This window comes from Elgaria multicarinata, chromosome 20, assembly GCF_023053635.1.
Source record: "Elgaria multicarinata webbii isolate HBS135686 ecotype San Diego chromosome 20, rElgMul1.1.pri, whole genome shotgun sequence".
Classification (NCBI taxonomy): Eukaryota; Metazoa; Chordata; class Lepidosauria; order Squamata; family Anguidae; genus Elgaria; species Elgaria multicarinata.
The window spans coordinates 15,027,457-15,047,851 of NC_086190.1; the positions used below are offsets into that span (position 1 = coordinate 15,027,457).

Here is a 20,395-nt window from a genome sequence, read left to right on the forward strand (position 1 = left end):
TTCTCGATATAGGTGATTAAAGCCGCCTTGTGAAACGGCGTCCACTGCGGTAAAAGCGACAGGGCAACGTACGTTGAAAAGATGATTAAGAACCTAACAAGAGCCCTGATGCTGGATCAGACCAAGGGCCCATCCAGTCCAGCACTCTGTTCACACAGTGGCCAACCAGCTCTCGACCAGCAACCAACCAAGCAGGACACGGTGCAACAGTACCCTCCCACCCATGTTCCCCAGCAACTGGTGCACACAGGCTTACTGCCTCGAATACTGGAGGTAGCACCCTAGTAGCCCTTGATTAGCCTTCTCCTCCTCCAGGGATTTATCCAACCCCCTTTTAAAGCCATCCAGATTGGTGGCCATCACCACATCTTGTGGTAGTGAGTTCCAGAATTAAGAAAGCCATGGAAGAGAGAAGACACCACCCAGGCACAAGAATTGCTTTTGGAAGGGTAGAGAAAATGGATTAACCCAAGAAAACAAATCGATATCCTAATTTGCGTAGGGCGGTGCAGTCCTTCAGAGGGACGTTCCTTTTTTTTTTAGAAAGGATTTTGTAAAATAAAAAATAAAAATCTTAATGCAACTCGAAGTGAATGCTCCTCCTACATCGCTACGTCTGGAACCGAAATATCCTGCGAAGAAGATTTTACTCAGCTCAAAAAGGTATTGCGGCCCCTGGTTTTCCTCTTATTATTATTTATTATTATTATTATTATATTCATTTGTATCCCGCCTTTTGCCCAATGCTGGGCCTCAAGGCGGCCTTACAAAGTTTAAAACATACATGGGGGGGGGGGTGAGAAACAAAACCATAAACATTTAAAATACACAACAAAATTATAAGACATTAACATAGATGGAGGGCTGGATTATTCTCCAAAGGCCTGCTGGAACAAACAAGTTTTCGCCTGCTTCCGAAAGCCCATCAAGGAGGGAGCCAGCCTAGCTTCCCTGGGAAGAGAGTTCGAAAGCACCGGAGCAGCCACCGAGAAGGCCCTCTCCCATGTTCCCACCAAGCGTGCCTGTGAAGATGGTGGGACTGAAAGAAAGGCTTCTCCAGAAGATCTCAAAGCACGGGCAGGCTCATAAGGGAGAATACGGTCTTTCAAATAACCTGGACCCGAACCATATAGGGCTTTATAGGTCATAACCAGCACTTTGAATCAATGGTAGGCGCACCGGTCATCATATCCAGGTTCTAGCGAGTTGAAAGCAGCTTTTGCAAGAGCCTTGCCACTAAAGGGGCGCTGTGCGACGCCTCGGCCATCTTAACAACGGCCGTGCAACGGTGGACATTAGGAAGTCCCATTACGGCAAGGGTGGGGGGAAACTCTGCCAGAGGCCTGCGTTGCACTTTGGAGAAGTTCGGGGGCGGGGCATTCCAGTAATGGGCGGAGCTAAAGGTAAAAGGGGCATGGTCAATAATACCAAAAAAACCCAAAAAAACCCACCAGCTTACATTAGCACCTTTGGCGAGGCGTCTTAACCTTTTAGAAGAGCAAAACAACTACCCAAAAGTCAGGCGGTTTGAGGGGTGGAGTCAAGGAAAGGGGGCGTGGCTTTCTGGGAAACCTTCCCCAGCCCTGCATTAAGGGGATCCATGAGAAGCACCCCTGATCCGAGACTCCGATTTCCACACGAGTAAACCACCCTGCCAAATGCGTGTGGCTGGGTGGGGCGGGGTCCCGTGCACCATCCCGCAGAGGCCAGAGAGGTAAGCTCGGACGGAAAAGGGCTGGGCTTGGCCTCCTTACCTAGCAGACTGGCTGGCATGGCTGGGCGTATCCACCACCGTAGGCTCCGGCGACGGGCTCCGGGGCGGGGGGGGGCGGGCTCTCGGGCTCCTCCACCTCGTCGGGGGCCTCCTCCTTGATCTGGATGGGCGGCATCGTGCAGGATGTCACCACGGGGACGTTCCCGCTGCAGGCCGCCGAGGCGGAGACCGCCGCCTGAGGCGGGGCGCCAGGCACAGAAGGCGGGGTGGAGGTGGACGGGCAGGAGGGCGGCGTGACGGGCGGCGGGCCCCCGGGGACAAAGGGGTGCTGGGAGAACGGGGGCTGGGACGGTCCCGGGTGGAGGCCCGAGGAGGGGTGGCCGGCCGAGGGAGGGAGGCTCTGGCTTTGCGTCAGGACCGGCGGCTGCACCGGGGAGGGCTGCAGCGGCTGGCTCTGAGGCATCAGCTGCAAAGGCGGCGGGTGGGCCGAGGGCGGGTGGTGGGTCGACAGGGAGCTGAGCGGCTTCAGGGCCGGCGGCGGCGGCAGGTTGGAGTTCATGGAGAACGGCGAGGGCCCCGACAGGTGCTTGTGGGAGGGCGGCGTGGGGAGCTGAGGGATCGGGGTGGTGGGGGGCGGCTTGATGTGGGGCATGGACAGGGGGGCGGGGGGCAGGGGCTGCTCCCGCGGCGGGGGCGGCTGCGGCAACAGGGGAGCGGGCGCCTGCAGGGCGGGCTGCGCGGAGGCGGCCTGGAGGGCCGGGTGCGGGTGGGGGAGGGCCTGCGACGACAGCGGCCCCTGAGCCGGCACCTGCGGCGTGAGGGGGAAAGGCGGGGCGGGCAGCGGGTGGGGCAGCAGCGGCTGGGGGGCCTGGAGGCCGTGGGGGAAGGCCGGCATCTGGCCATGAAGGGGAGGCTGCGGCTGCGGCTGCGGGAGGGCCGGGGCCTGGGCTTGGCTCTGGGGAGCAATCAGAGGCTGCAGGGGCGGGTGAGGCGAGGGCGGCCGCTGGGGGTGCAGCGATGGCGCTTGCTGGATGTGGGAATGGGGCGGCACCGGAGCCTGGGGCTGGCTGGGCGGCTGGGCGGTGGGGGCGTGGGGGGGCGCCGAGGCAGAGGTCGCTGGCAGCGGGAGGGAGGGGGGCGGGGGCTGCGCGGGGCCGTTGGGGGCCTGCAGCACGTGCTGCTGAGCCGAGGAATCCGAGTCGCTCTCATTGTCTTGGGGGCTGGGGATGCTGGGCGAGGTGCTCCGGTTGTCCTGGTCGATGTCCTTCGGGTCGCTGCTGCCCTCGTCGTTCACGCTGCGGCTGTCGGAGCTTTCGCCTTCGCCCTCGCCCTCCGACGGGGAGTTGGGCCGGCTGATCTCCTGCGGGGAAGGAAGGAGGGCGAGAGGATGGCTCGTGAAAAGGGGCGTGGGGACGGCGAGCGGCTCCCCCCCCTCCCGAGCAGCTGGGCCAGTGCAACGCAACAGCTCTGGGGCCAGAGGTAGAAAATCCAAACCCCGCTTAATTCGGGGGTACCATCTAGCGGGAAGGGATCCAGCGCCAGGCCTCCAGAAACGGAGAGCAGCTGCACGAGGGCACAACCCTTTCAACCAGGAAACCTCTGAGCGGATGATGCCCTGTGGGCCACGTCTGTCTGCTTTGCTGGCCCCCGGAGGCGCCCGCCTCGCCTTTGCCGCCTGGTGCGGCTGCCTCGAACGCGGCCCTGAGCTTGAGGAGCACTCGGCTGCATCGGAGGCCACGCTCTCTCCATGGGCCCCGAAGGAGAATCTGACAGGCAGTGCCGGCTGCTGGGGACCACAGGGCCTGTATATACAGGCGGCCTCACATTCAGGGGATTGGGGGGCAAGCCCCACTGGACCTGAAGAAGAGCCCCGCTGGATCCGACCAAAGGCCTCTCCAGTCCGGCATTCTGTCCACACAGAGGCCAAACCGCTACCGGCAGAAGCCCGCAAGCAAAGTGGGAAAGCAAGAACCCTCTCCCGCAGTTGCTCCCCAGGAGAAGGCTGAGCCCATGCCAAGATACTTCCCTGGCCTTGCAAAGGGCCCTCTCCATCAGCAGGCAGTGCCTGCGAGACAGAAGCCCACGCCGTCGGGGGTATCGCTAACCCGGCCTTCCCCCATCAGATGCCCATCAGGTGGTTTTGGACTTCGAAACCCCATCAGCCAAACTAGGATGGCCAACGTCCGGGAACGCCAGGAGGGCACCGGGTTGGGGCAGGCCGCTCCCACGGGACCAACCTGCGTTTTGGTTTTCTTGGCGTTGATCCTGTCGGGCTCCTCCGTGTCAGAAGCCGCCTTTTCCCGCTGCCTCTTGGAGCTCTTGAGAGGAGATGATGCCTCTTCTTTGATCTTCTGCCACAGACGGAAAGGAAGAACGTTATTAGGGGAAAGCGGCAGGAGAACAGACCTGTCTGGAAACAACTGGGCCTGTTTAGCCTGGAGAAGAGAAGATGGAGGGGAGACATGAGAGCACTCTTCAAATACTTGAAAGGTTGTCGCACAGAGGAGGGCCAGGATCTCTTCCAATCATCCCAGAGGGCAGGACACGGAATAAGGGGCTCAAGTTACAGAAAGCAGAGTTGGAAGGGGCCTACAAGGCCATCGAGTCCAACCCTCTGCTCAATGCAGGAATCCACCCTAAAGCATCCCTGACAGATGCTTGTCCAGCTGCCTCTTGAAGGCCTCTAGTGTGGGAAAGCCCACAACCTCCCTAGGTAACTGGTTCCATTGTCGTACTTCTCTAACAGACAGGAAATTTTTCCTGAAGTCCAGCTGGAATCTGGCTTCCTGTAGCTTGAGCCCGTTATTCCGTGTCCTGCATTCTGGGATGATCTAGAAGAGATCCTGGCCCTCCTCTGTGTGACAACCTTTTAAGTATTTGAAGAGTGCTGTCATGTCTCCCCTCAAAACATGCCCAGTTGTTTCAGTCTCTCCTTATAGGGCTTTGTTTCCAGACCCCTGATCATCCTGGTTGCCCTCCTTTGAACACGCTCCAACTTGTCTGCATCCTTCTTGAATTGTGGAGCCCAGAACTGGACGCAATACTCTAGATGAGGCCTAACTAGGGCTGAATGGAGAGGAACCAGTACCTCACGTGATTTGGAAACTATACTTCTATTAATGCAGCCCAAAATAGCATTGGCCTTTCTTGCAGCCACATCGCACTGTTGGCTCCTATTCAGCTTGCGATCTACAACCATTCCAAGATCCTTCTCGTTTGTAGTATTGCTGAGCCAAGTATCCCCCATCTTGTAACTGTGCCTTTTGGTTTCTATTCCCTAAATGTAGAACTTGGCTTGTAGAAGTTCTTTGACTTCTGTGGCCAGTGGTGTATATTATTCGTTCTGCGGGATGCATCGTTAGATTCTCAGGGGACAGTCCCAGCTCGGACGTCGACTCCAGCCAAGTCACGCCTGGTCTCAGCCTCAGCTTGCCACCGGGACCAAGAGCAGACATCTGAAGAGCCGGAACTTACCTTGGTGGACTTCTTCACCGAATCCGCCTTGCTGTCGTTGCTCGAAGTGCTGGCAGCGCTGGGAGAGTTCCGTCCGCTGGATCGGATGTCTTCGTTGGTGGGAGAGGCTCTACCATCGGGGCTGGTGGGCTGCTTTTTACGTCCACTACGTAGCGTAGACATCTGCTAGCGTAACGAGAAATGCAGAAAGCGTGATGCCCTCTATTTAACTTTCGGTCAGAGGCCTTTTAAGGATGCTTTGACTGTTTTGACAAGCAGGTTTTAGGGCTGGATTTAAACTACAGTTAGCCACTCTTTTGCCTCCTTTGAGTCTGTGGGAAAAGCTAGCCCCAAAGAACGAAGCACACACACACACACACTCCAAAGCACTGAAATAATTCAAGAGGAGATGGCGTGGTGTGTGTGGAAAAGCAGAGCGAGAGGAGAAAAGCAACTAGAGGGAAACCCCGGTGCTTCCTAAGACCATGAACGGCGTCACCATATTCCTGCTCTACTAGAAAGATTATGCAGCAACGATTAATGCCACTTCACCAGCTTGCTTTCCAATTTACCAGCTGCTTGGATAGCTAGAGAAGAGAAGATGGAGGGGAGACATGAGAGCACTCTTCAAATCCTTGAAAGGTTGTCACACAGTGGAGAGCCAGGATCTCTTCTCGATCCTCCCAGAGTGCAGGACACGGAATCACGGGCTCAAGTTACAGGAAGCCAGATTCCAGCTGGACATCAGGAAAAACTTCCTGACGGTTAGAGCAGTACAACAATGGAATCAGTCACTGAGGGAGGTGGTGGGCTCTCCCACACTCTCCCAACGTGGAGCCCCGCGCCCGCCCAGCCGAAGCGAAGCCAGGGACACTGGGGTGGGGCAGGGCTCCACGTTCGGACTTCTGGGCCCGTTCCAGAAGTCCAAACGTGGAGCCGCCCACACCAGCATCTCTGGCTTCGCTTCGGCTGGGTGGGCGCCGGGCGCCATCTCGCCCGCCCAGGCCCAGCTGAATCCTCGGGCCGGGCCGGCTCACAGCCAACGCGCGTGACTGCTGCACTGCGCCCGGCACCCCTCTTAGCGTGGCACTCTAGGCGGCCGCCTGAGTGGCCTCTATGGTAGCACCGGCCCTGGGTATCCCCGCTTGAGAAACAAAACACGACTTCTCTGAGTTTGCTCCACAGCCCCAAACTTCGGTTGGGTTGCCGCTGCAGAGGCCAGCTTGAGGATTTTCCTTTTCTTTATTTAAGTCGCGCAAATTGCAGCTGAATTTTGCACAAATTTGCACAGATCTCCATTTGCGCAAATTACGGCACCCCACCAAAACAAACAAAACAAAACAAAAAATCCCTGCCAAAAAATCCCTGGAGTTCGGGGGGGGGGGAATGTCTTAGCCCACAAATGGAAGCCGCGTTGGGCACGCTGCCCAACTCCATTGGAGGTTCCAGCAACGGACACCCCTACATTCAATGTCTTGGCTTTGGGTACCAGATCAATTCTGTGTGTGTGTGTGTGTGTTTGTGAGAAGAGGGGAGACTGTAGCGGCCTTACCGAGCCTCGACTCCGCCTTGTCCTCATGCTGTGCTTCCCGCTGAGTCCGTCATCTTCCTCTTTGACAGGCTTAAACATAAAGGGGGGCGGGTCCACCGGCTTCTCGATGGGCGGGAGCTCCCCGTACTTCTTGAAGTGGATGCGGCAGTCCGTGCACAGCAAGATGTTCTCCCGCCCACCGTGGTGCCAGTCCTTGGAGGCTGTGGTCAGAAAGAGGGAGGTGGGTGTTGTTGGTTTTTTTTAATGCCAGGCACACACTGAGACAAATGAATGATTGGCATGTATTTATGGACACAGGGTCAACGACAGGTTTTTGAGAGTCCTTGGGCGAGGGGCCCACTCAATGGGCCCACCCCTCTCTCGGTGAATCTACCTTCTCACCACCACTCTTCTCGATCCTCCCAGAGTGCAGGACACGGAATAACGGGCTCAAGTTAAAGGAAGCCAGATTCCGGCTGGACATCAGGAAAAACTTCCTGACTGTTAGAGCAGGACGACAATGGAACCAGTGACCTAGGGAGGTTGTGGGCTCTCCCACACTAGAGGCCTTCAAGAGGCAGCTGGACAAGCATCTGTCGGGGATGCTTTAGGGTGGATTCCTGCATTGAGCAGGGGGTTGGACTCGATGGCCTTGTAGGCCCCTTCCAACTCTGCTATTCTATGATTCTATGGTCACCAGCTGCTCGTCACCTGGAATGAGAAGCAGCAGTAAAGAAGAGGGGCACCTTCTGCGGGCGCTTGGCACATGCCCAGCCGTGCCTACCCGTGATGCTGGCCCTGTATGTGCAACCTTGGTACAGCAATATAGGGCTAGTCCCGCAGACCTGCCTTAAAGGGTTGTTGTAAGGCTTACGACTAGAAAGCACATGGAACACTTTCGACGTTTACACCAGCTGTATAAATGCGAAGTACCCTAATTATGATACTGAAGCTTTGCAGACCAGCTGGCGGGTTCCCCGTTACAACCCACTTGTAAGATGTTTCTCAACCTTTCACACAAGGAAAACCTCCCCAGGGAAGCACAAGTAATCTGAAAACCAAGGCAGGACTCTTCTTTTCTAGATTCGCTGTTTGTAAACTGCCCTGGTTGGCTTCAGAAAAGCGGCAAAGAGATGCCATTGATAAAGTAATAAAGGAAATAACAGCGCCTTTCTAGCTTCGGTCGCTCAAGGTGCAGCTTCTTGGACAAGCTCATCTAGGAAAGACGAGCATTTGCGCCACGCTTACAAAACGCCGACAGGGGCTGCAGAAAACCCCCTTGCCCTGTTGAACCCTCAAGACTGCAGAAAACCCCCTTGCCCTGTTGAACCCTCAAGACTGCAGAAAACCCCCTTGCCCTGTTGAACCCTCAAGACTGCAGAAAACCCCCTTGCCCTCAAGCTAAGCCTGGCAGTATGGCAGAGGGGAGGCGCAGGAGACACGTGGTATGTAAAGGTGCATACTGGTGGTGAAGCAGTGGCGGCAGGCGTAGCCCTTCAGTTCCTGTTCGCTGTCCTCGCTGTCGAAATCATCTTCGCTGGCCGAACTCAAATCCACTAAAGGCAAAGAGGTGTGGGGGGGGAGACAGTGGGGGGGGGGGAGAAGAGCAAGTTACTGAGTCAGGAAGTTTTTTCCCCTCCCTTCTTTTGCAACACATCCGTTCATTAAGAAAAGAAAAAGCATATTGGGGCTCCTTAAGGACTACTGGATTTATTGCGGCAGATTTTTTTAATGGAGTAGAGCCCGTTTCATCAGATGCATGGAGGGCGAGTTTTTCAGGAAGTTAAAGGAAGCCAGATTCCAGCTGGACATCAGGAAAAACTTCCTGACTGTTAGAGCAGTATGACAATGGAATCAGTTGCCTGGTGAGGTTGTGGGATCTCCCACACTAGAAGCCTTCAAGAGGCAGCTGGACAACCCTCTGTCAGGGATGCTTTAGGGTGGATTCCTGCATTGAGCAGGGGGTTGATGGCCTTATAGGCCTCTTCCAACTCTGCTATTCTATGATTCTATGATTCTACTTGGCAGATATATGCCTGCACTGCAAACTCCTTCGGCCCCACCAGCCTACCCATTCCCCCACCCCCATACCCATGTCTCTGCAGAGGCCACCAGTGAGGGAGGAAGCAGCAGCCAGGCACCTCTCCATCGTGCCTGGGTCCAGCTCCAGCTGAGAGCTCCCTCCCTCCTGCTACCAACTGTCACTGCAGAGGCCACCAGTGAGGGAGGAAGCAGCAGCCAGGCACCTCTCCATCGTGCCTGGGTCCAGCTCCAGCTGAGAGCCCCCTCCCTCCTGCTACCAACTGTCTCTGCAGAGGCCGCCGGTGAGGGGGGGGCGGCCGGGCACCTCTCCACCGTGCCTGGGTCCAGCTCCAGCTGAGAGCCCCCTCCCTCCTGCTGTCACCTGTAACTGCTGAACTTTCCAACTAAGATTGTAGTGCCTGAATTTGCTTTCCTTTTCCCCCTCCTCCTCCTCCCTCCCAATCCCCTTTCCTTTTGTGTCATGTCTTTTAGATTGTAAGCCTGTGGGCAGGGACTGTCAAGAAATACTTTTGTAAGCCGCCATGAGAGCCTTTTTAGGCTGAATGGCGGCATAAAAATCCTTAAATAAATAAAATAAATAAAAATGTGTATCTGACGACTGCTGATGAAGTGGACCCCAATCCACAAAGGTTTCTGCCAGGACAAATCCCTCAGTTCGTGTGTGTTTGCTCTAGCATAGATTTGTATATAGACAATATACAGATCTGTGGAGCGGGTACGAAGGACAGGGCCTTCTCTGCAGCAGCCCCTAGGCTCTGGAACGCCCTGCCTCGAGAAATGTGTTCAGCTCTCGTCCTCCCTCTGTTCCAGTATAGGATGTTGGCAATTCTATTCTGCCAAGCATTTTTTTAAATAACAAATGAGGCTGTAGTTTTACTCTCTCCCTTATAACTATGTGGTTTGGGTTTTCCATCTGCTACTGTTGTTTGTTTCAATTGTTTAACATCTATCTTATTTTATTGATTTATTTGTTTTCAAATCGTATATGCAACATTTTTGGGGGGGGCTTTGGGCTGAAAAGCTACATAAAAAAAATATCAGCACGTTGTGCTTAAAAAAACTCTGAGCCAAGAAAAGCTGAATTCTGCGCAAATATAATGCAGTCTTGAGGAGAGGCAAGGAACTAAATATAGCACTGGGACACTCACCCCACACTCCAACCACTGGAAATCTTATCCACTCACCCCCACTATCTTCTGAGATTTTAGCAGGCATTACCCACATATATCTAACTTAGCTCTGCAGCCATAAGGGCTAGAAACTTGATTTTTTAAAATAAAAATAAAAATGAAGAAAGCAGAGGTTCACAGAAAGCTGAATTCTGCACCCAGTCCCAGATTGGGTGTCTTTTTGGTGCTCTTGCAGAATCGCAGTGCACACGCACAGAGCTCAACATCTATACCAAAGGTATAACGCCTTCGCTTGGCCGTGCCACATGGGTTGCGGGTGGCTGCACTGGGTTGTGCCCATGGAGCCGTCGTTCCATGTAAGACTGGGGTGACGGCGATACTCCCATGCAAATGGGAGCAGGCATCACGGCCTTGTTAGTGAATCGTCCCTTATTTCCACGGCAGCCTTTTGCCTGGGTTCCCCCCCCTCCCGCGAAGCGCAAAACCAATTGCTCGCTGATCCCAGACACCTGCCATCCGCGGGGATAATGAATCGAAAGCGTGAGCACGGCTGAGGGCCCGAACTCCATTTCCCCGGCTGCGTTCGGTCAGAGGCGGAGAGCCATTAGCTTCTGTTTTAGCCCCATGCATCTAAACAGCGATAAATGCGCCGCTTTTAGCCTCCTACTTACAGAATTCGCTGGAGGGGGGGCGGGAAGGGGTGTTAACCGGAGTGGAAGCTGTCCGCGTTTTGATTCTCCGAAACACAGCCTGCCTCCGATGCCTGCGGTGAGCACGGGAACTTGCAGCTTCAGGGGTTTTCTTCCAGTAGTAATAAAAGGTGATCAATTCTCCCTGCAAAAGATATTAAAAAAAAGACACCCAGGGTGGCACAATGTTATCAAAGCAGCATAAGGATTTCTCGTTCACATACATGTCTCGTGAAACCGTGCGTTTGATAAATATGGGAGGCTGTATTGTCATGTCACATTTCACATGAAAATCCCCCTTGGATATTAGAGAGGGGAGGGGAGACAGATCAGGATGGAGGTCCGATGGGGCGGGGGGATTAACAGCAATTAAATGGAACCTCCACATCCAGGGGCGATCTACGCCTGGATACTAAGCATTGTGGACAAAGAGGAGATATCTACTTCTGGAAACACAATGCTGGGCTAGTTGGATTCGGTCTGATCCTTATATTAAAGGGACACAGTAGAAAAAGCACAGGAGTTGGAGGTTTAGAACCAGGGAGGGGAAACAGAGTACACGGGAGCATAGCAAGATGGCCCCAGGTTAGATTTTTTGTCCTTCTTGCCTTCTCTGACTGGGAGCTCCTCCCCAAGGTGGCCTTTCCTATCACCTCCTATCGGATCTGTTTTGACCAGGAGATGCTGTCAATTGAACCTGGGACCTTCTGCATTTGAAGCAGGGGTTTTACCTCTGAACTACAAGGATAAAGAGGAGAGGGCGAAAGGGTGGTTCTATCAAGGGGCAGCAGGCCACCACAATACGGATTCATAGAATCATGGAATAGCATAGTTGGAAGGGGCCTACAAGGCCATCCAGTCCAACCCCCTGCTCAATGCAAGAATCCACCCTAAAGCATCCCTGACAGATGGTTGCCCAGCTATCTCTTAGAATCATAGAATAGTAGAGTTGGAAGGGGCCTCTAAGGCCATCGAGTCCAACCCTCTGCTCAATGCAGGAATCCACCTTAAAGCATCCCTGACAGATGGTTGTCCAGCTGCCTCTTGAAGGCCTCTAGGTTAGGAGAGCCCACAGCCTGGAGTCAGTTGCAAGCAGAAGAACTGCTTTGCCAAAGAATATTTAGAAGCAGTTCAAGGCTGCTTTTGCCGCAAAAATGAGCTGGAGGGACCTGTTGGAAAGAGAGGCCATCTTAAACTAGACAAATTCACTACCACAAGATGTGGTGACGGCCACCCATTTGGATGGCTTTAAAAGGGGGTTGGATAAATTCCTGGAGGAGGAGAAGGCTATCCATGGCTACTAGCCCTGATGGCTGTGTGGTATCTCCAGTATCCCAGGCATTAAGCCTGTGTGCACCAGTTGCTGGGGAACATGGGCGGGAGGGTGCTGTTGCACCATGTCCTGCTTTGTTCATCCCTGGCCGACGGCTGGTTGGTCGCTGTGTGAACAGAGTGCTGGACTAGATGGACCCTTGGTCTGATCCAGCATCAGGGCTCTTCTGATGTTCTTAAATATAAAACAGATCTGGATGAAGGTCACTGTGTGCCAGAGGAGATAGAGGCAGCCATAATGTGATTAGATTATTCTATATAAGCCGCCTTTGAGATCCTTCGGGATTGAAAGGCGAGAGGGGGAAAAAGCAAAATCTTCTAAAGAAGGCTTTGCAGAACAATTCTGTCTGCGCCTTCCTCTGTAAGAAAGAAATTCCAATATTTTCAGATTTGATTGAAGTTCCTCCTGCTCCGTTCCAGCCATAACTGCAGCTCCCTTTTCCTTCAACTGGGCTTCTTGCCTTCCTACTCCCAACCCAGGAAAGCTTCTTAAAACTCAAACTAATAAAACAGGATACAACAAATTCCTGGTGTCTGGGATGATAACCAAAAGAGAAGTTTGTGGTGTAGACCTGCCCCAAGTACTATTATATAGTGCAGCTGTGCTTTTTAAAAGGGTACTTAGATTTTACTGACTTTCTTCTATACAGGGAGATTAAGGGGAAAAAATTTCACCTTAGGATTTCTGGTTTGAAAAACTATATCTGAGATTAGAACATATTAAAGACAAGGCTCTAGCGACAATACGGAAGCCGAATTAAAGCAATCTATTCTTTAAAATCTTAATACATGCAGCAGCGTTAAGATAATTAGGCGGTAAAAGCGCACATGCCAGGAGAAGTCTGGGATAATTCCACGGCGTAATGAACCTGGCTTACATTCAAAATCTGCAGCAGACGATATTGAAACGAGCAGGTGTAATGTTGAGCGAAAGCACGGCATATGTGGTTTTAATCTCCTTTCGCTTCGCTCTGAAACCCCGTCACTTCCGAGAGCTGCCTCTTTCAAGTTGAAAGGGAAGCGGAGGTGTTTCTAAGCAGCCTCTCGAAAGCCACCGTCAGAACGAACATGCCACAATTTCCCACAAGAGAGGGTGTGTGTGTCCGCCTCTTTGAACCCAGGTCTCGTCTCATAAGCCCTACAAACCTCAACTTGTGTGTGTGTGTGTGTGTGTTCACAGTTTCACCTTTGCGTAGGTGAAACACCAAAACATCACCACCAGAGCGACACGCAAAAGAAATCCTGGAGGACTCTTACTGAGGTTTTAGCCAAGACCCCTTCCAGCGTTTCAAAGAGGGCAAATGCAAAGCGATTAACTGACAGGGATAACGATCGTTCTGGCAGAACGTGGACTTGCTCTGCGTGCAAACATAAAAAGCCTTACTACAGGGTGACGTCGCTGTGACCAAAGGGGATATGTTTAGGAGTGTGAGCACGTGGGTGTCGGGGTGTGGGTGTGTGCTGGTGGCGACTCTGGGTTGCATGAAAAATGTGCACCAGCATTCACATACAGGTAAGGAGGAGGCGCACAAAATGTCACCACGAAGGGGCGATTCTACGCGCCGGCTTGACAACGTGCACAATCCCGTAATCGTTATGACAACAATATGAATGCTCAAAGCTTGTACAGAGCTTTCCAGTGTTCAATGTGGGTCACATCCATTATCTTGTAACCTTTACAACAATTCTGTAAGGCGGAATTGAAAAGGATCAGGCCAGGAGGCCAAATACACACACACACACAAGAATACCCCAAGCCATTCTCCCAACCACGGATCATTTCATGATTCCCCATTCTTTCGTGCAGTTCTAAATGGTTTTCAAGGCTTTAAAAGAAATGACATTTATACCCCATCCCGCCTTTCCGCTTGCAAGGAGCCCAAAGTGGCTTACATGGTCCTCCTCTGCTGCACTTTATCCTCACAACAACCCTGTGAGGTAGGTTAGAGTCTAACAAGGACGACTTCCCAAAATATTCAGCTTCGAGTGTCATATGTTAGTTGTACCTCTGCTGAAGGAACTGATGCCGGGAGCGCAAGGCTGCCCTCCTCGGTTTAATTGTTTTAAAAGGGGAGATACATTATTTTTAAATGTTTTAATTAGTTTTAATTAGTTATATGTATTTTATGGCGTTGTATTTGTGTTGTATCCCGCCTCGATCCAGAGGGAGAGGCGGGTAGCAAATAAATTATTATTATTATTATCATCATCATTATTATTATTATTATTAGCAAAACAATGGAGTGATTGCTTGTTCAGACGACATGCTAAGCCTTTTGCAGCAAATGGTTAGTGAGCATATTTAAACCGTGGTTATGTAGCCACCAGGGTTAAGCAACGTTAAGCCATGGTTCACATGACACGTTAAACCATAATGTTTCACTCAAGACGCTTAGTGCGTCATCGGAACGACCTTGGGCTGCACCGATCATTTCTTGATGGCCGCATCAAGCGAAAGCTACAGTTGCGTGAACCGGCTTTCCCAAATGCCACAATGAGAATGCTCAAGAGCATCACGAACATTTATTTTTTGGCATCTAACTGCGATTGTGGTTGCCCCGTGTCCAGTAGCCCAGCAGCAAAACTGGGCCACCCCACAGATAAAGACAGGAGCCTTTACACAACAGAAAGAATCCCCAGGGCTAAAGGGAAATATTCACCTAAAAATGTAAACCGCCTGAACCCAGAGCTCAGCAGTTTCGTGCCGCTGTGCGACTGGGTGGAGATTCCCCAACCATTTACCCCTGTGCAGGACTCTTTGCTGGGTTCCCATTTGTATCAGCCAATATCAACTCAACAACACAGTATTTTCAAAGGCGTCCATTCACACATGCAGCTCTGGGTTGCATGTTACGTAGTCAAGTAATAAGTAACCCACGCATGTGTGGACAAAGCCCTCCATCATCATTAAAAGAAGTTACGGACACACTCCCCTGGATTAAGGGAAGGGAAGGAAAGGAACCTCTCGTGCAAGCACTGAGTCATTACTGACTCTTGGAGGGATGCCAGCTTTCGTTGACGTTTTCTTGGCAGGTCTTATAGCGGGGTGGTTTGCCGTTGCTTTCCCCGGCCATTGTTACCTTTCCCCCAGCTAACTGGGTACTCATTTTACCGACCTTGGGAGGATGGAAGGCTGAGTCGACCCGAGCCGGCTGCCTGAAACCAGCTTCCGCTGGGATCGAACTCAGGCCATGGGGAGAGTTTCAGCTGCAGAAACTGCTGCTTTACCGCTCTGCGCCACACGAGGCTCTCCCCTGGATTAAGGTTAGGGCTAATCTCTGAAAATGCGACGTGAGAACACCATCTGATCCGTTGACACCCGTACGTTTTCATCTGAGCAAGGCAGTTCCCTAAGGAGGGCGGTGAGCGCGCATTTGAAACCTCTGCCGGTGGTTCCGCCGCGCAAGCGCCTCACGTAAATCTCTCCCCAGGCGGTTCTAGTGGGCCCTCCCTCGCCAATCAAAGGAATTAAATACTGGAGTAAGAGTGAATCGGGGAGGATTAGGAAGAGCGTACTGGCGACGGCCTGGGTGGCAGGAGCTTGAACACAAACAAAAGGACCAGCCGAGAAAGCTTTGGTGGTTGGGCAAACACGGGAGGCAAAACAGCGTCACTGCGAGTCAAGTCAATTGAACTTTCATCAAACATGCCTAGTGTGTGCATGCCGCCGAAAGCCCATCCATTGCGCATAAATTCAGGGAACAAAAGCAGCTGCGGAAATCAATAGCCTACTGAAACATTAACACAGGCGGTCATTGATCAAAAGGCCCCCTTGACAAAGGACTGTGGTGGCTGCGCTCGCCAGGGCCCAGACGGCCTCTCGTCAAAGGCCGTTTTTGTTCCTGGGTGATCTCACCTCTTTCGCTCGCGCGGAAGGGTGCTGCGTGGCTTAACATCTCTGCATTGCCACGGCTGCTAGTGAGATAAGCCGGGCTGGTTGGATATCCGGGTCCAAGACCGATGGGAGATCAAAATGGCTGCCCTGAACCTGTGTTCTAGCTCGGAGAGATGTGCCCAGCAAAGCCGGCTCACGCTTCTAAAAGCCTGTGTTTGTGGCAGCGCTCCCTAACAAGAGATACATCAAAGCCACTTGCAAGAAAAGCATCAGCATTGAAGGGCAGAAAGAGTCTCTTGGCCTGGACCTAAGGATCCTGAAATGGAGGAAAAGACAGATAAATGCGGCTGTTTGGCCACAGTGTGGATAAAATGCTGGACTCTGATCTGGTGTGATCTTATGTTCTTATGCAGATACAGCCTTTCCGAATAGCGCTAAATATAACCCCTAGACAGTCCTGCTGAATTCTGCTAGAAGGCCTTGGCCACGAGCAAAGTCAACACATTACTGGAAGCTTGCTGTAAAGACCACCCACCCACGACATTATACGACACCACTGTGCCCAATGCTGCCCTCCATCGCTGTGCAGTGATAGCATGTGACACAAGGTGGCAATGTTGGCAAAAGAATAATGGCTGCTACCAGTAACCATTCCAGCAGACTGCAACAGAGGGAGAGGAGAGGGACACAGAGCCATTCCACCAACCTATTTCAAGGCTATTTCCTTTTTTTCCTCTTCCCTACATATCCCCCTTTCCTTGCGTGCCATGTAGTTTCAGACGGCAAGTCTGCAAGCAGGGACTGTAACCGATTCATCGCAAGCCGCTCTGGGAGGCTTTTCGGCGGAGGACCGAACTTCCCCGCCTCCCCTGACAACTGTCATTGCAAATCCAGATATCACTTCTTCAGTGTAAAGAACAAAGACACTGCCTGGGAAGCCGTCATGCTACTCTGTACTAAGATGGCGTCCAGGATGATAATGCCAGCTCTCAACTATGAAAGTCTATGCCGTTAAAGATGCGAGTCTTTAAAAGGCATCTCAAGATGACAGATTTCCCTGCATCAAATCGACATGACCACTGTTCTAGAATTAATGCTCCTTCGGATGTGAATCTTCTCATTCTTTATGCTGCGAGCAAACAGATTACTAGATCTTGTTTACAAGCTGAAGAGCACTGCAGTGGCATTGGGTTCAAGGAAGGGGAGGAAACTCCTAGAATTTGGATCGATCACTAAGGGGGAAGCCTCGTTATCAAAGAAGCCAAACCTAACACAAATAACTCACTTGCCCTATTACACCATGGCATAACGGGTCGCCATTTCTGGCACTGGTCCACTCAGGTTCTTTAAGAGGGGTCACTCACATCATGGCACGGTTAAATTACGGAACTCACTCCTACAAGATGCAGCGATGGCCACCCATTTGGATGGCTTTAAAAGGGGGTTGGATAAATTCCTGGAGGTGAAGGCTGTCAACAGCTACTAGCCCTGATGGTTGTGTGCTACCTCCAGTATTCGAGGCAGTAAGCCTGTGTGCCCCAGTTGCTGGGGAACATGGGCGGGAGGGTGCTGTTGCACTGTGTCCTGCGCGTTCATCCCTGGCCGATGGCTGGTTGGCCACTGTGTGAACAGAGTGCTGGACTAGATGGACCCTCGGTCTGATCCAGCATCAGGGCACTTCTGATGTTCTTATCCCGGAATCATTGAAACAGAATGAGTACCATCTCCCGACTGCATCTTCTCAGTTGCTAAATGTGGATTGGAACCATGACGCCATAGTGTAGGATACATTCTGCCTGCTCAGATGACACGCTAAGCCGTGGTTAGGCCATTAACCCTTTTGCAGCAAGTTTTTAAACCATGGTTATGTAGCCACCAGGGTTCGGAATGGTTCACAGGACACGCCAAGCCATCATGTTTAGGTCAAAATGCTTCACCACTGTGGCTTAGCGTGTCGTCTGAACAGGGTCTTTGTGGCTTATTATTATTATTATTATCCTCATCCTCATCTTTTTTCCTCTTGAGAGGAACCCAAGGCAGTTTACATGGCCCTCCTCCTCCTCTCCATTTTATCCTCACAACCTTATGAGGTAGGTGAGGCTGAGAGCCAGTGACTGGTCCAAAGTCACCCAGTGAGCTTCATGGCCAAGGAGGGACTAGAACCGGAACCTCTCAAGTCCCAGTCCAACACTCTTAACCACTGCGCCTTGCTTGCTAGTGCCAATCATAGAATAGTAGAGTTGGAAGGGGCCTACAAGGCCATCGAGTCCAACCCCCTGCTCAAGGCAGGAATCCACCCTAAAGCATCCCTGACAGAGGGTTGTCCAGCTGCCTCTTGAATGCCTCTTGTGTGGGAGAGCCCACAACCTCCCTAAGTAACTGGTCCCATTGTCGTACTGCTCTAACAGTCAGGAAGTTTTTCCTGATGTCCAGCCGGAATCTGGCTTCCTGTAACTTGAGCCCGTTATTCTGTGTCCTGCACTCTGGGAGGATCGAGAAGAGATCCTGGCCTTCCTCTGCGTGGCAACCTTTCAAGTATTTGAAGAGTGCTCTCATGTCTCCCCTCAATCTTCTCTTCTCCAGGCTAAACAGGCCCAGTTCTTTCAGTCTCTCTTCATAGGGCTTTGTTTCCAGACCCCTGATCATCCTGGTTGCCCTCCTCTGAACACGCTCCAGCTTGTCTGCGTCCTTCTTGAATTGTGGAGTTACAGTCCAGCAACATCTGGAAAGCCACATGCTGCCTGCCCCTGACTTATTAGGAACACAGGAACCTGCCTTATCCCGAATCAGACTTATTGGTCCATGTAGCTCAGCTACGTTGACTGGCAGAAACTCTGTGGGTTTCCAGAAGGGCGTCTTTCCCAGCACTTCCTAGAGATGTCAGAAACTGAAGCTGGGACCATTTGCTTAGGGACAGACCCGTGTCCATCCCTAAGCCATGGGCTTTCCTTATGGGGATTCTGTTCTACGCCAGATGTAACTTTATTCTTCACTGAGTCCTAATATTTAGGACACACGTGCAAGGTTCATTTTTCCTCTGACTAAATCTGATATAAAACCGTGTTGTTGTTTTTAATCCAACCCCTCCGAACGCTCGATTAGACTTTCAAAACTGCACACGGAATATTGCAATCTTCAAAGAGAGCAAGACAAAACATTGCAAAGACGTTTGCCCGTCTTCGAGGTGCCAAAAGACTTTGCTTCTCCTCGCCTCCGTTTTGTCTCTCATCCCTGGTTTTACGCTTTTAACGGTGTCTCAATTCTTTGCCTGGAACCATGCAATGCTGGTCCAGACAGCTTTTAACTACTCCACCTTGACCAATCGAGAAGACGCATTCTCTGCCTTGCTTTCTCGCGCCTCCTTATCGTTGGCTTTTTCAAATGGAAAACAAACAGTACAAGCTGTCCCGGTGCATTTGTGTTTAAGCCTTGCCTTAGGTAAACACAGGATTAACGTGGTGTGTTCGTGGTGGAATCCAAGAGGCAGCGATGGGGGACTGCTACTCCCAACTCACAGCAAAACCAGCCATACAAATGCATCAACTTACCTTTCAAGAACCTCTCACGGCATGACAGAGCAAGCCCCGAACAATTGCTAGTTTCACTGCCCCGTCGTTCGGCGCTCCCAAGACAAGGGGAGGAAAAGCCGCGCGCACTCAGCGAGCAGCCGCAACGAAAGGACACAAAACCCACCAACCACACCACGAACGGAGCACGCCAGGTGCTGCACGATGCAACAGCAATCAGCGAAATGGCTTCGCTAAAAAGGAGAAGGGGGTGAGCGCTGGTTTTCTGAAACAAACTAGAAGCTTCAACTGTATTTTCTGCGTCTGCTCCCATTTTCCTGATTGGGGCACGCAAAGACGGACTGGAAGTGATGGCGTCTGGCTTGGAAGTATTCACGGAGAACCGGAAGAAAATGCCCAGGGTGAAAGGCTCTCCCTCATTCATTGCCAGTAGTAGCAGCTACCTTGAGTATCCGAGGCAGTAAGCCTGTGTGCACCAGTTGCTGGAGAAGATGGGTGGGAGAGCGCTGTCGCACCCGTGTCCTGCTTGTGGGGTCCTGGTTGAAAGCGGGTTGGCCACTGTGCGATCATAGTGCTGGACCAGATGGACCCTTGGTCTGATCCAGCATGACTCTTCTTATGTACGCCGCCCTCTCCCACACTAGAGGCCTTCGAGAGGCAGCTGGACAACCATCTGTCGGGGATGCTTTAGGGTGGATTCCTGCATTGAGCAGGGGGTTGGACTTGATGGCCTTGTAGGCCCCTTCCAACTCTGCTATTCTATGATTCTATGACTCGATAGCCTTGTAGGCCCCTTCCAACTCTGCCATTCTATGATTCTATGATTCTATGAGATCTTAATGATATAAGGCAGGATATAAATATTTTAAATAAATAAATGTTCTCATGTCCATCTCCCCATATCTGAACTGAAACCAAACCTGTTTCACAGTAAATAAAGACTACCTTGATTAATACACATTTAAGATTCAGGTTTGAGTGTCAGACAGAACTGTCAGCAACTCCTGACGGCAGCTAAATATAGTAATGGATATTAAGGGAACCCGTTTTGCCAACCAGAGTTCGTTTTGCAATGCTGTGGTCTTCTTAAAGAGCCTCAATCCAGACCACAGCGCTGTTAGCTTGGTTGACTCGCCAGGAA

General features: G+C 51.9%; 1 protein-coding gene across 1 annotated transcript in view; it reads right to left on the reverse strand.

Moving 5' to 3' along the window:
* Positions 1-20,395, reverse strand: part of RERE (arginine-glutamic acid dipeptide repeats) — a 316,112-nt gene that overhangs the window by 15,691 nt on the left and 280,026 nt on the right. The window contains 7 exon segments of the mRNA XM_063145507.1: positions 1,755-1,828; positions 1,830-3,074; positions 3,952-4,065; positions 5,189-5,350; positions 6,720-6,919; positions 8,162-8,254; positions 10,543-10,705. Of these exon segments, the coding sequence (XP_063001577.1) occupies positions 1,755-1,828; positions 1,830-3,074; positions 3,952-4,065; positions 5,189-5,350; positions 6,720-6,919; positions 8,162-8,254; positions 10,543-10,705 (2,051 nt within the window).